The 16,326-nt window shown below is 37.1% G+C and overlaps 1 protein-coding gene across 1 annotated transcript; it reads left to right on the top strand.

Moving 5' to 3' along the window:
* Positions 1 to 8,875: 8,875 nt before the first annotated feature.
* On the top strand, positions 8,876 to 11,763 carry LOC143550827 (E3 ubiquitin-protein ligase DA2-like). Its single transcript, XM_077041408.1, has 8 exons — positions 8,876 to 9,164; positions 9,259 to 9,310; positions 10,054 to 10,096; positions 10,189 to 10,270; positions 10,336 to 10,447; positions 10,556 to 10,619; positions 11,219 to 11,279; positions 11,373 to 11,763. The coding sequence occupies exons 1-8, from the start codon at positions 8,976 to 8,978 to the stop codon at positions 11,745 to 11,747; spliced, it is 978 nt and encodes a 325-aa protein (XP_076897523.1). The 5' UTR covers positions 8,876 to 8,975; the 3' UTR covers positions 11,748 to 11,763.
* Positions 11,764 to 16,326: the final 4,563 nt, after the last annotated feature.

Raw genomic sequence — 16,326 nt, 5'->3', positions numbered from 1 at the left:
GTAGAGACCATCGGAGGTGAACTCACTGGAGGTGAACTCACAACCGTGGCCGCCGCTGCGGAAGAACCCGCAGAAAATATCACCGCCGGCTCAGTGAAGGATTCCGTGAAGATCGCACTGACAGCCGGCGGGGATGATGTTACAGTTGGAATAGTTGCCTCAACGAGATGAGCAACTGAACCAACACTTGAAACAGGCGCAGCCGCCTGGGTCATCGCCTCGGGTAGGTTGATCAAACCTACCGTCGTGGGTCCAGAGGTACTCCTCCCCGCACCACTTTGGAATGAAGTTGCATCCACGCCTGTGTGAAGACAAGATAGTTAAATATAATGGCGGAAAGATATGAAGTTAAAGTTAAAGTTTACACTTACGAGTCCTCTTGAGCTTGAAGGTGCGAATAGGCGGGGACGAACCCGATGGAGCCGGCCTCTTCACGCCGGTCACCGTCGTTGTACTAGGCTGACCGGAGGTGACAGCTGTCTCAACCTCTGGAACAGTGGTCTCATCACCACCAGGGTTCCCCGCCACCTCTTCACTCTCGGTCTCCGACTCTGACCGATTCCCCTGATCGGCAGTGGAGGCAACCTTCGCCTTGCCCTTCCCGCCAGCAGCCTTCTTCTTCCGCGTGAAGAAAGGACCATCTGCGGATTCCTCATCAGAAGATGACAAAATTAGAGGAATTCCAGCAGAGGTTTGAGCATTGACAGGGCGAGGGTTAAATAACTCCTTACCTGGCCGCGTGGCGCTCAGAATCGGGTGGCCCAGCGGGTAGACCTCCACAAACCGATCCGCCGTTTGCTCCAAGATGGGCAACTCGTTCTCATCAAGAGCACGGGTACCCATCCGAGCGGGACCACCAGCTTCCCGCGGATGCAGGAGCGATTGTAGGTCGTTTCCCTTTGAAAACAAAAGAAAAACAGTTAGAAGAAAACTTTAAATCAGCAAAGAAGATGAAGCATACCGTAAGGGATAGAGTTCAAACCGTATTCGAGGACGATGGGGATCTGTGGCGTCTCCGCCCCAGCATCTTTCCACACCCGGCTCATCCCGAGCATCACCATCCCGGACTCCACAAAGCGGTAAACCGGAGATTGGATCCGGGAAATCTTGGCAAACCATTCCGCCTCCTGGTAGTTAGAGGCGTGAAGGCTAGGGAGTGCTCTCCCGTTCTTGAATGTCATCGCAATAGGGACGACATGGGCAGAGATGTAAAAGAACTCCCGCTTCCAAGACCGAAGACTGCGCTCGGTAGCACAAATCTTCAAACTCTTGATCCGGGTGACCAAGGTATACCACCCCTGGATACACCTCCAGGAATAGAAGGTCATCAGGCGGTCGACATGGGGCTCCACGCCCAGAATGAGGCACAACCATTCAAAATGGCGAATCTTGGCGATCGCCATTGGGTGTACCTCCGTCAGGTGTACACCGTGTCTCTCCAGAACACGGTACACAAACTTCGTTAATGGGAACCTGAGATTCCCATACACGAAGAAGGCGGCATACACCCCTATCTTGCCCTTGGGGGCATCGTACACCGTCTGATGAGGCTTAGGAAACTCAGGCTCGAAAGGCTCGAGCATGAACTTCCTAACAATGTACTGGTACAGATCGACGGTAAGAGCACACTGGCACTCACCAGCAGTACTCTTATCGTCCTTATCAGAAGTAGACGACGGATTCTCGGCATACACGTCAGACTCCTCAGCGGTAGCCTCAAGATCATGAACAGAAGACATGTTTTGGATGTAAAGAAGAACGATTTCAGGAGAATGCTCGACAGAAAAGTTAGAGTATTCGCCGGAAATCGTTTAGAAGAAGAGAGAGGTGAAACTGTGAGTTGAGATGCATCCTCTCCTCCCTTTATATACTCATCGCAATAAATGCGATGAATTTAATGCGGAAGAGAGAGGAAAACGCTGGTGCAATGAAACTATGACACGTGGAAAAAGCAAGATGGCAACAGCTGTTGACAAAACGCGCGCCGTAAACTTCGCGGCCACGCGCCCGAAAACTCGTGCCCACGCGCCTGAAAAAGCGTCTGGAATGACCATATACTGTCACGTCGCCATAAATTCCTGCACGTCCTGACACTGTCAGAAGAAACCGTCGGACGACGTTTCAACAGTTTGGACTGTTCTTATCCTTTCACCAACTCTTCAAATTTCAAAAAGATTAAAAAAGATTCAAAAAAGATTCAAAAGTAAGCGGGACTATACCCCTTACCTTGGCAACCAAGTAACTATAAGACGGGTGCGGGTACAGTGTCAAGGCAAAACCCTTCACATACTTAGCACCCGCAGGGAATTGAAGCCAGGAATACCTCGGCAAACAAGTAACTATAAGACGGGTGCGGGTACATTGTCAAGGCAAAACCCTTCACATACTTAGCACCCGCAGGGAATTGAAGCCAGGAATACCTTGGAAGTAAAGTAACTATAAGACGAGTGCGGGTACAGTGTCAAGGCGAAACCCTTCACATACCTAGCACTCCGCAGGGAATTGAAACCAAGAAGGATCTTCTGGACCATGCTTGCGGAAACGGGAATAACATCCCCGTATAGCGGGAACGTCGAGAACTAGATTGTTTGAAGCTCCAAGATGGAATTGGTTGTTTAAACATAATTGATCACTATGTTCAAAACTACCAAAACCTCATGGAGAATCTACACAAGTGGAACTCAGCGCTCCTGACTTACGAGGAGGTTACAGACCTACCCGCATCATACCCAAAGATTAAGCAGAAAAGTCGGGAATTTCTGCATGTGACATTAGGACTTCCGCGGGAAGAATCCCCATGGAAAACCTTAAAACTAAACCCTTTTCAAAACCCTCTGCTTAAGTCCAAAAGTTCACCTCACTTATTAACAATTCATGAGAAGAACATTGGACTGGGGGGACTTGAAGAGGTAGGTCCCAGAAGAGCCCAGTTGGACCCGCAAGACTCACCTCAAAGAGGGACGCCTGCGCAGTTGAAACCGCAAGACTCACCTTCAACAGGGACGTCTGCGCAAAGGCTAAACTCGCATGACTCACCTTGAAGAGAGACGTCTGCGCAGAAACCAACTGGATCCGCAGGACCCACCATGCTCAGAGACGTGACGTCCTTACGCGCAGTACGCAAGCTGTTCCCGCAGGAAAAGCCTCCCAATGGTGAAGTACCCCGCCTGTTCCCGCAGCTGCGGATACAAGCCATCAGGGAAGGCTACCTGCGCAGCAAAGCTACACGCACAAGGCACTTAACTCTTGAATAATTCAGTAATGTCACCTGAAGAAGGAGTGAGCAAGCCGGGAACACTCCCGCCCAAAGCCGGGAATACTCCCGCCCAAATGAGCCAGTCCGTACGCTACTGGAGGACCTTTTGTACTGTACCTGACGAGGTATGGACAAAAGGTCTGACCAAAGCAGCGACAGCTCACTGTAACAAAGGAATAGTACACAGCCGGCCTGGTCACTATCAGCCGCTGCCTACTCACCAACCTGTCGTAGCACGTGCATAGCCTGCAGTTGGTGGAAAAGGAATAGTACACAGCCGGCCTGGTCCCTATCAGCCGCTGCCTACCCACCAACTGCCAGCATGGCATGTGCGTAGCCCATAGTTGGCAGAACAGGAATACTATTCAGCCGGCTGTACCTTCTTGGAAACCTACCTTCGGCTATAAATACTCCAACACCTTGGAATGGTAGGGAGACATTACATTATCTTATTATCTCATTATCTTATCTTCTCTCTAGCAATCTCTCAATATATACACTTATATTCAGAGCAATCTAGTCTGATTCTCACGCCGGAGGGTGGTCACAAGGAGGTACCCCCCTTCTCAGTGACGAGCTCACGGTGTCTGTTTTGCAGGTCATCAGAAGAACCATCTTGCCGGACATAACCCTCGTGGGAAACATCTATTTAACCCCCAGATTATCCATAATCTGCCCGGGGTCACTTAGTGTTTCTTCAAGCCGAACAATTTCTTTGATTCCCATATCTGTCAGTGACACTAGATCATTCATCGAGCCGATGGTTTCCATAGTGAGGTTCGAAGTAACCATATCTCTTATATCAAAATTTTGTATTCTCTTTATTGTAGTTTATCTATATAAATTATAGAGAAAATTATTGTTTTAGTTCCCGTGGTTTTTAAGCGGCGTCACTTTTCGTCCCTGATAAAAAAAATTAACTGTTTAGATCCTCGTCTTTTAAAAAGTGAACCGTATTCGTCCCTCAATCTAACAGCCGTTAACATGACGTTTAAAATCAAGGGTATATATGTAATCTTGCACCTTAAACACACTTACCCTAAGAATAATATTAACACCGTTCAATCAGTTTTATAGCAACAACAAAAATTCAACCGTCATTCAATCAGTTTTACAGCCTCGTTCACATTCGCCGGATTTTAAGTCGGAATTTATAACCGGACTTCACGACGCTCAATCAGTTCTACAGCCGCCGTTCAATTAGTTTGATGACCCGTGGAGTGTGGAGGCTACGTCTTCTAGACGAGGAATTTGATATACAAACTTATAGTAAGTTAAAATTAGGTTTTTCTTTTTTTTTTATTGGTTTTGTTATTAGTTCAAATTATAATGAAAGATTTTTTTTCGTGATAATTATAGATGATAACAACTTATTTACCTTTAATATTTTCCATGGTGGTGAGTTTTCTCAATTTCCGAGGGAGAGCTTACGGGGGAGGCCAATCAGTTCTCATCGACAATGTCGAGGTTGGAAAAATTGGTAAAGGTGATTCGGTGGATATGGCCAGGAATCTAGGATATCCTCCTAGCGAGGTACTTTACTTTCATTTTAGAGAACAAAATATGTGTATGGATTGGGGTATACATCCATTGTGTGGCAATTTTGATTTTAAGAAGATATTTAATATTGTAAGAGGTGGAATTAAGGTGGTTGAGATATATGTTGAACATGGGCATTCACGTTTGACAAAGTCAGAAATTGAAACCAATACGTTGTTTATCAAACGACCGGGAGTGAGATGGACTCGACATGCAATTGAGGTGGTAATTAGGGGGCATGACTATACTAGTGGGAATATCACCCCACCTTAAAGTATCGCAAAACTTACATCAAAGTGGGATACATAGACTAGGCGTTGTGGGCTGTATGGGGGGGGGGGGCTTTAAAACGGGTTTTATAGGCGAGGAACATTGCCCGGGCTGTAAGAGTGAGGTTGTATTAAGACGAAGGCGGTATTGGGGAGGAGTGATGGGGCCATGGGATGCTCTTCACTCTCTCTCTCTCTCTCTCTCTCTCTCTCTCTCTCTCTCATACACACATACATATGAGGCGATAAGGAGGCTTTAAACCAGGAGGGGCTCTATGAATGAGGGCGCTTTAAAACCTCGTTTCCTACGTGATGGTGACGTGAAAGGGGCTGTAAAGCCCCTCCAAAACACATAGTTTTATCCTGAATAGGAGTTGCAATAAAGAAGAAAAGTGACGCTACTAGATGGAGAAATGAGAACAATGTTAGGTAATAAACAGAGTCGGTACGCAGCGGAAACACAAACACACTCACACAAACGAAAGCAATAAATAAGAGACACAAGATTTTTACATGGTTCGGTAAAGGCGACCTACGTCCACGGGCTGCAACTAAGGCATTTTTACTAAGCACGGTTCAAGATATTACAATACATGACTAGGTATATAGATAACAATTATGTTTAATATAGTATGGACCAAGAAAACTCCAAATGAGTCATCCTCCATAACTATACGGGTCGCCCCCTTTTGTCTTCAATTCGTCAACCAACAAACCCGACCCAAATGCTTTAAGTAGACACTAATCCTAACAAACAATCCCTCCACTGCTAGCAAGACTGTGATTATCATCAAATCAACAATCAATGGATGTTACTTTAGATTATCAATATCCAGTCAGTATAATAAAACCATGTTATTAAAAAGTAAGAGAATTTTGTGTTAATTGAACTATAAGTTTCAAACTTCTTAAACTTTATTAACAAGCTTGTTAAAGGACCGCCGAAACACGTAACGTCATGCATTACATTTACAAGTATAAAACATGGTGACAAAATGGCGATTAGAAAACGATGAACATTTCACCAAAGCTGAGGTCATTGTTTCCAAACACAATATTGTAAAAGACAGCGGAGAAAACAAACGTGGTAATTAATTAATCTTCCTATTTTTAATATTTATTCATTAATCGACTCACAACGTTAGAATTTAGTCAACACTTACTTATATTGTCATTCAAAAAAAAACACCTACTTATATCATGTTTTAAATCTATATTTTTAATTAACACTCTTCGAGATGAATTATGAATTTCTGGATTTAAATTCTACAACCAGATAGACTTAAAACTATTTGAATTGTGATATTTTTAAGAAAACAATGAAATAAACTATGGTTTCACTCTATATAAACTTAGTTTTATAACTCTTTTATTTTTAATAACTAAGTACTTTCACATGAAACTATTCACTACTAGAAAAAGAGATGTTTTTCTACAACTGAATTCGTAGCAACTTTGTTTGAAAATCCAGTTTCTAATAGTTTTCTAACAAAAAGTTACGTTGGAAAAACACATGCTTGAAAATCGTTCTCAACCGTTTTCCAACAACTTTTCTTACAAAATTGCTACAAAAATATGTGGTTGTAAACTTTGTACAACTTTCTTACAAAAACTATTTTGACTTAATATAATGTTTATCTACCTATACTAATAAAAGAAAATAATTCTGACACATGACATTCTAATATTAACTCTCACTATCAAATTCCTGCCAAAATCACTTCCCTTCTATTGATAGAAAAGAAAAAAAAATCATGGTTCTAAATATAATATTGATTATAAACTCAACATACCGTATTAATTGGTCAATCTCTACTGATTGAATTATTAATGTCATAAATTATATTCTAAATATACTTAATATAAAAAATTATTAATATAATAATTACGTGTCTAAATATATTTTCTTTAAAATTGAAATGTATATATAAAAGAGTTTTTGTTTAAAGAATACATTAACATTCAAATTTTTGTGGCATCTTCGTATTAAAGAAAGCTATAATAATTTTTTTTTTAATTTTTTTTTACAAATATTTAGTCTTAAAAATCATAGACAAATTTTCTATTATTTATATTTATTTTAAGACTATTGTGATAGTTGAACAATAGTGTGTGTATAAGGACAACATGAAAGTTGTTCAAAAAAAATTTGTTGTCTTTTTTGTCTAACATTTTTGTGAAAAACTTTAGCTACATCTTTCACATCGAAAGACCTCATTATTTTAAATGTTGCTTCCAGTGACATTGCTTTATTATTGTATACCGATGGTAGAACAACCCATTTTCGATTTAAAATTCAAATATATTTGATGATATAAAACGACTATATTTGTAATACATTTTTTTTACATAATATAAAGAGACTTAATTATCTTTTTTTATTTGTATTAAATTATTCATTTTAATTTATACATTAATTTATCCCGTGTAATACACGGGTTTCTAAAGCTAGTTAGATAATGTTGTAGCAATGTTGAAGCTTATTTTTTTTGTTGAAAATCTGTTGGAACTAGTTGTCGTAGAAAATTTGTAGGAAAGTTTTGTGGGAAAATGACTTGTTTTCTAGTAATGATTTCAATTTAGTTTATTTTGTTCATCGTTAAAAAAAGTACATCCACTTGAAACTATCTAAAATTATATTGCTTTTGAATAAAAATAAAACGAATACTTTCCTGTGAAACAATTTGAAGCTATTTTTAAATCACAAAACACATTTTTAAATTAGTAGTGGGTTTAGTAGTCTTTTAATTTAAATATTATGGTTAGGTATATCTTAGGCAAGGAAGGTATGATCAAATATTTGGTGGGTAATCAAATACAACGTGAAATATAAGAATATTAACAATCATATTCAATACAATAATATTTTTGAATTATAAACTCATACACTTTTGTCTTTGAATGTATGCTAATATATAATTATAATACATTATAGATCACCTTATATTAACGTTTGAACCAACCACTCGCGAATCATGTTTCTAAACATGTCTTCTAAATCTTAGATTACCAAATGAAGTTGCCAGGAAAAAAATAGAGTAGAGTATGGTAGGATTTGCCTTAGAAAAAAATCTATCATCTTTTAAGTTTAATTATATCGGTACCTCCATAGTAAAGAGTTGGTTTTTACATCTTTGCTAATTAACCCTCCCAGACCTAAATCGACTGAGGTAACCAATTAACTAGGAATGGAAATCGTGTATGAAACATTTTGACTTCTTAGGGTCGAACCGTCATGACTCATGACTGATTTAATAGGGTTGAACCGCATAAGCATTAAGCCGAAGCTGAAGGGAGCTGCAATCATGTATTTGGACAGTCGACATGATTTAGTTCAACACCGCCATCAATGGGTGCTCTTATATACACAAAACACAATGCTAATTTGTTGAAACTGATAACCTCGAAAGCTAACTACATCGTATTCAACGTTAAATGCGTCATTTGAGCATCAAATATGGTGGTCTTGGTTTTGTAAGTTGGAATTGGTGATCTTGGGACACTTTTGAGTTTGTGACACATTATTGGTCATGGCTAGTAACACTCCTTTGTAGGTGTTTGTGTATATATATAGTAATTCTTCAATGAGACGATTGTTGTTCTTTTTATATTATATCATCACTACATCAGTCAAAAGAATAAAGGCAGACACACATTCAAAGACTTCTGGTCTCTCTATTTATAATATGACATGTCTTCTATATATCAATCTCCTCTTTCGGAAACTAAATTGTTCATGTGCATATTTTATTAGTTTCTTTCCTTTTTGCTAGCTCTATATATATTCTATATATATTCTTATGCAATATGCTGTCGTACGAGATTGAAAGTGAAGCTTAAGATTAGGGTTTTTGATGACTTTGAGAGAATAATTAACAACGCACGTACAGTTAGTTGTTGATTGATTCTGAATGGGGAATAAGTTGGGTCGAAAGCGGCATCTTGTGGACGACAAGTACACCAGACCTCAAGGGTTGTACCAACACAAAGATGATCACAAGAAACTTCGTAAACTGATACTTGATTCTAAGCTGGCTCCTTGTTATCCCGGTGCTGATGACCGTGGCTGCGACCTTGAAGAATGCCCGATTTGCTTCTTGGTTTGTGTTTCTCTTCATCCGATTCTTACAATATGGAAATTGGTTGTTTATCATGTATTTCTAAGCATACGCGTTTCTGTTTGTTTTACTTCAGTATTATCCGAGTTTGAATCGTTCAAGCTGCTGCATGAAAGCCATTTGTACAGGTAACGATCATCTACCTGTGTTATAAAGCTGATGATGTTGATGATGATTACCAGACATATATAACGGATAATGACCAAAATGTCTATTTGATTGGTTAGTATAGACAAAATGTCGAGCTGACCAACCAATTTTCAGAATTAATGTCCACCTAGAATTCGTTAACTCTGTCATTTTTTAATTATTACTTGACGAGATGTTTCACTAACCAAATAATGATGTCACGTGTCAAAAACCCGTTGGATTGCTAGCGTTTTTTTTAATTGTCGGAGCCAACGAGATTATTTAGGCGTCCAACAAGATTTATTTTGGCATCTAATGTGATTTATTTGGTGTGTGGCAAGATTTATTTTGGCTTCAGACGAGAATTTTTGGACAAGTGGCGGAATCTGGTTGGTTAAAAATCTCGTCGAGTAATGATTAAAAAATGATCAGGCGAGGAGTTCTATGGTGGACATTATAAGAATTGGTTGGTCAAATGAACATTTTGTTGGCACTTAACCGGACAAATGAACATTTTAGTCATTTTCGATCCCTACATATAAAAATTATATTTTTATATATCTTGTCAAAGTTTAAAGATAAGTTAGTAGTTATCTCTTTCTATAATGTATTACTCTTTTATATAAAGAATAATCTGTTAGTTATGAAATTAAAAGAATTAAAAAAAAACAATTAAACACCAATGTTGTATAACATGTTTTCTCCTAAGTAAACTTTATGTTTCTTTTTTCTTTTGTTTCAGAATGTTTTCTGCAGATGAAGCCTAATACAACACTTCTGTCACAGTATCCTTCCCGGTTACAAAACCAGAATTATAGACACATGATTTATGTTTTCAGTTTTACGTTTTGCGATATCGGTCCTTAACAGTTTGAAGATGTCCCTTTTGTAAAACCTTCAATTATGCTGTGGAGTATAGAGGGGTGAAGACTAAAGAGGAAAAAGGGTTGGAGCAAATTGTAAGCATAACTTACCATTGATATTCTGTTTGGAAAGTTGAAATGGAATGTTTGGTTATATTCAGGAAGAACAACGCGTGATTGACGCGGAGATAAGAAAGAGACTGCAAGAGATCAAAGATGAAGAAGAAAGAATGCAAAGAAGGCAAGTTATGAGTTCTTCAAATACAATTATCGGTATGTCATGATAAAGTAAATAACTTTTTTTCTTTCAAAATTTTACGCACCTGTCTTGCTGTATTTTCAGTTTTTTAAAACTGTTTATATGCAATTTCTCTTCTTAAGGCGAGGAAAATATTTCTACTCTATCGGTTGGTGGTTCTGCAATAACAAATCCTTCAGGAAACAGGTAAATGACTCGTTCGGTACAAAGTAAAACAGGTTAGTATATTGGGTACACGTGTCTATATTCGACATAACATGTCTATGCCTCTCTAAAGGAAGTAACTCAATCTAGTGATCTACCTCTTACTATTACTTTCATGTATAACGTGTCAAAATCCTTAACATTCTGCTTGGGATAAAAGTCGGTCAATTCTTCATTAGGGGCCTTAGGCAAAGAAAATGTAAGTTACAAGTGTCATTGTTCACATTGTCGCTGTGATTATTATCGACCATACTGATAGTTTAGATTGTTAAAATCCAATTTTCTTTTATGAATAATTAAATATATCATAATTAAATGTGGATTGCAATTATTTTATCATGTAACCTTGCCATGCTATTTTAACCACGTTAAGTGAGTTGTGTCAATAATCATGTTAACGTTTCACGTTATTGAACGACTTACACTTAACGTATTAAATGTTATTCATTTAGTGAGTCAAGTTGTGTTATGTACCTTTTTTATTACATGTCCGTGTTATTGTTTAACACAACAAGTCACGTGACAAAAAGATTTTCTGACCCAAATCATGATAATCAATGGTGTTAAAAATTAAAATGCAGAAATGATGAAGTTGATCTTGAGATCATTATGCTTATGGAAGCCATCTGGCTCTCGTTTAAGGTATTTATACGTTAATAATTAACGATCAAGTTCGTTAATCATACATATCTCATCATTTGTATTTACTTATTCTACAATATTGGTGGTCATTAGGAGGACAGCCAACTCCACCAAGATTACATTGATGCTGCTCAATCAGCAAGATATGCAGCAGAACTTCATGTTTCAGCTACCGTTGCCCCACAGACCGAATCAACCTCATCATCGTCACCTTCTGGTGGTCTAGCATGTGCCATAACAAACCTTGCTCAACACCAAGCAGGGGTAGAATTGTCAAACTACAACAGGTGTATGTCAACGTGCAACACGCGACATGATGATTCGATCACAGTAGATGAAACGGACATGAATTATGAAGAGGAGATGATGGTAGCCATAGCTGTTTCACTGTCTGAGGCTTTACAATGCATGCGAATCAGAATAGATGATTTGAATGAATGTAAAGAGGTTGTTTGTTATTGGCAATAATTGCAGGATCTTGCCCTTGGTGGCTTTGATCAATTTGTCATATATATTTAACAGTGCTTTTGTATAAAATTTGATTACTAAACAATTAAAAAATAGGTTCAATTTCATGTAACATAAGTTTTGAAATAACCAACTGCTAAAACTTTTGAATGTATTCTATTCAAATTTGCACGTTTATTCAAATGAGAGTATAAAAATCCAAACATTTTTAGATTAATCGAACGGTTTTGTTTACGTACTTTTGGTTTGTTTAACCGTTTCGGTTATAAAAGAAACAACTTTAAATTCGATTACAAACTCACGATCATATTAATGATAATTGCCAACTTTTTTTGGAATCAAACTCCTTATGTAAAACAACCCAAAATTTTCTCTTAGCCCATAACTTAATTATATTACTATAAACCTTAGCCCATAGTTTATGTTCTTAAATTGAAGCCCAATGAAAAATAATTCACCATTATAAGTAAGGCTGTTCACAAGCCGAGCCGAGCCGAACCAAGCGACGGCTTGCTCGTTGCTTGGCTCGTTTAAAACCGAACCGAACGGCCGAAATTCGAACCGAACGAAAACCGAAACGAGCCAAAATCGAATCGAGCATTTTTCGATCGAACATCGAGCGATTTCAAGCATTGTTTATTTCTTTTTCACTTTAAATTTTCCAATAAGAAACAAATTTAAAGTTTGTAAATAATATATTTTATAAATAAATTAGTAGTTTTTAGACAAACGTGTAATAGATTGTATATTTTTTTTATTAAAAATAAGTTTATAGTGATATATAATGATTATGTAAACAAATTTTTAGTATTCTAAAAACTTGAAGCGAACAAATAAAACTATAAAATTGATGGAACATGAAAATTTTAAAGAGGTAAAAATAATTGTAAGTTTATATTTATGTGTATTGTCTATATATTTATATATTTGTTCATATATAATTATATATAAAATAAATTAAAAATATTCGAGCCGAACCGAACCGAGCAAACCTTTACTCGTTGCTTGGCTCGTTTACAAACCGAACCGAGCAGAGCGGCTCGTTTTCAATCGAGCGAATTTTCCGAGCAATTTTTGAGCGAGCGCCAAGCGAGTTCAAGCGATGAGTGGTTTGAACGGCCCTAATTATAAGTTTATAACCCATATTCTTTGTATTTAGTTTACAACCAGGAACGTCCAAAGACCAGACACACTATGTTGGATCGTGAAGTAATTGACTCGTATTTTTAATCCATGTCCAACAAAAATATTGACTAACCATTCGCCAGTTAAATATGGGTGTAAATGAGTCGAGCCATTTATTGGTTACTATGAATCACTTTGTTAAAAGTTCAAGGCTGAACTCGATCTTTAAAACAAGTTTGCTTAATGAACGAGCCAATCCTAAGCTTTGTTTATCGAGTTCGCGTAGACTTCAAACTAGAACATTGTCCCGATGTCCTATGCAGGGAGAACATATCTACAAATTTTAGGTTTAGTAACAACCTTTACTCCGTCTACAACATTATAACGATCTTTACATGTCAAATGGTTTGTTTACAACAGCTTAACAAAAATTAATGTCCTATTTTTATTTGTTCAAAGGAAATTGTTGTTACAATTACTTTCCAAGGCTAAAAGCACTATAGAGTCTAGACTCTAGACTCTAGAGGACTGTGTCATAGAATACACCTTTACACACATGCTTTAATTTTGACATGTGCATTGTGCACAAAACAGTCATATGAGTCTTTAAATTAATATAAAATGAACAGAACGTGATAATAAATTTGTCAAAGTGACCATAACGTACATGTGAATACCAAGTACCAACCATTTGTCGTTTTCTATCTTTTAATTATTTTCAGTCACATGACATTACTAATGATTTCAGACTACACGGATGGACCCGTTGAGGCGAAGTTTGTGAAGATATGTTGTTACTAGAATCACATTGTGGGGAGAAAGAAGGCCACGAGCGTGGGGTCCTTCACGCAGCAGTGAAGGCAATAAAAGGAATAAGTGATCGACAATGAGGAAGAGTAAATTATCTTCTGAACACTTTACAATACAATTCATCAAGCTCATAAGTTACTATCTCATGTCGAAACAAGTTGATAGCATCCCTATCTTTTATGTCCCCATGCCGCCGATGTGGTGACATGAGGCTTTATTAACATGATTTCTCATTACTTTGGCGGTCTATCTTGTTATTCGGAATTCTCAATTATTTCATTTCTTGATGTTAGCAATATACCATGAAGTTACAAATGATGTACTTGTGAACCAATCCTTACGGCAAATAGGCACAAGGAAAGAGCAATAGGTCGGAGCAGCCTACAAAAACGAAACGGTCTCTACGTAAACAATCATCCATAATGTAAAACAAATCGTTTCGTCTTAGGCCAATTTACCAAGGGCAATAGCCATCTTAATCCTCCTATTCAATTACAAATTTGCCAACAGATCACTTTACATTCATGTTATCACTCAAATTAATTTTAATTTGATTACATTTGAAACATTCAAACTTGTATCCAAATCCAAATATTCTGTTTTTGTGATGTTGAAGTCACGTGTTGAAATGGACATGTAGAAGGGACAAAAAGTGGTACGAAACTAAATTTAAAGTGCCTGGTAAACCCAGTGAGCTAGTTAGGTTAGCACAGACGTATAGGTATCCGATACTGTACGGACATAGTAGACCTTTTCTTTTGGAAACGGTTTTTGTCCAACTTTTAATATATTTATTGGATGTATTATCTTCTGGGAATAAATACAAAAATCACACATGTGACTCCTCACTGGCTAGCTTCCTCATCTCATAATTATTTATATACGTACATATGTAAGCATGTGACCAGTATGAAGGACGAAGGTCTTTATTTCAATTACATGAGCATGAGATATGGAACAAACGTGTCAAGTTAAAAGGTGTTAATTTGTGATTTCTTCTTGTAACATGTGACCAGTATGAGGGACGAAGTCTATATTTTTATTATATCACGTTTTTGTAAAGTGTGAATTTGGCCATGTTTGTAATTGAAAAGCAATGTGTCATCTTTTCTTTCAAATTATGAAAAATTGATGTCCATAGTAGAATGATAATAAGAGAAAATATAATTCTGTTACCTAAGAAAAAGAAAGTATAAAAAATGTTTCGGGGATGGTCAGGTAAACGATTACGCATATTTTGGTTAATCGGGAAGTATCATCAAATATCATACCCGTTTATTATCAACAAATACTTGAATATCGTCTCATTGCACGCCCGAAATATTTCAGTGGCGCGTTTTCTGATCACTACAATCCCTTTTTAAGCATCAGTATGTACAGTGGCGGACCCAGGATTTTTTGTCAATGGGGTCCCAATTTTTCCGGTTTACAAAATTTTTGGGTCGGTTGTTATTCGGGTCGGGTCGAGAGGAGGAACATAATAAAACACGAAAATATGGTGTCATCGGAAACGAGTAAGTAGAAAGAATATATATTAGAAACTAGATAGAACATACACTTTTAATTCATTTTTATTCATACCCGAAAAACATAAGCGTAAGCTATATATATATGGTCTTACATGAATAACCAAGACATGAAAAACTAACTCTTACACAAATAAATGATTAATTATAATATACATACACAAGATAAATAATTTAAGTATATGTAAAACTCATGTTGTCATTATATATGTTGCATGGTGATAATGGTTATATGAGATAAACTAAAGTGATAATGGTTATATGGGATAAACTAAAGAAAAAACACAAATACCCTAACTAAATAACTAACATTGACTAGAATATTAAAAAAACAACAAAAACTGGGCATGGTGAGGCTTGAACCTGCAACCTCTCAAAAAAAAACAAGGGACTTTCCACTAGACTAGTTCAGCCTTAATAGTATGGGTTCCAAGTATTAATTTTTATGGGGTCCTTACAAAATTTAATATATCGTCTCTAAGTAATTTTTAAAAAACATTGGTGTCCTGGGACCCCGATAGGAACTATGTGGGTCCGCCCCTGAGTATGTATACCACGTCTGTTACCAAATGCTTAACAACTTGACACGCCTTTAAAATGTTTAATGCAAGCCCTTCTATCTTCTAATATACAGCCTTTCTAGCTTGCATCTGGACAATGTAGCCCTCCTAGATATATTATCTAAACAGTCCAGCCCTAGTACTTTCTGTTTTGATCAACTTCATAACAAAATAAAAAAATCAAGTTAATTTGAATTTTTATTAACAAATGATAGTGATTTATATTAATAAATGCAAAATATAACATGTTTTCAGTTCAAATGACAAAAACATTTTTCTCATACGTAACTTTTCATATAAAAATTTATGATAACTTACACACTCATTCCTCTCCTAAAAATAAAATTAGCTTTTTCAAAAGTTTTTTATTATGTCATAGAAGAGAGTATTAGTTATTCATAACCATAATTTTATTTTGATACAAACTAACATAAAGGACAAAGAGTGCAATTCGCTCAAAAATCTTTATTATCTGTATATTATTTATGAATCTCTTCTTTTACAAAGAGTGCAATTCGCTCAAAAAGAAAAGGAATCTTTTCTTTTACAAAGAGAAGA

Source organism: Bidens hawaiensis, unplaced genomic scaffold (genome assembly GCF_021521415.1).
Source record: "Bidens hawaiensis isolate Kalapana, Puna unplaced genomic scaffold, B.hawaiensis_p1.1 tig00016189_1, whole genome shotgun sequence".
In the NCBI taxonomy this organism is placed as follows: Eukaryota; Viridiplantae; Streptophyta; class Magnoliopsida; order Asterales; family Asteraceae; genus Bidens; species Bidens hawaiensis.
This window is presented reverse-complemented; position numbering and strand designations above follow the sequence as displayed.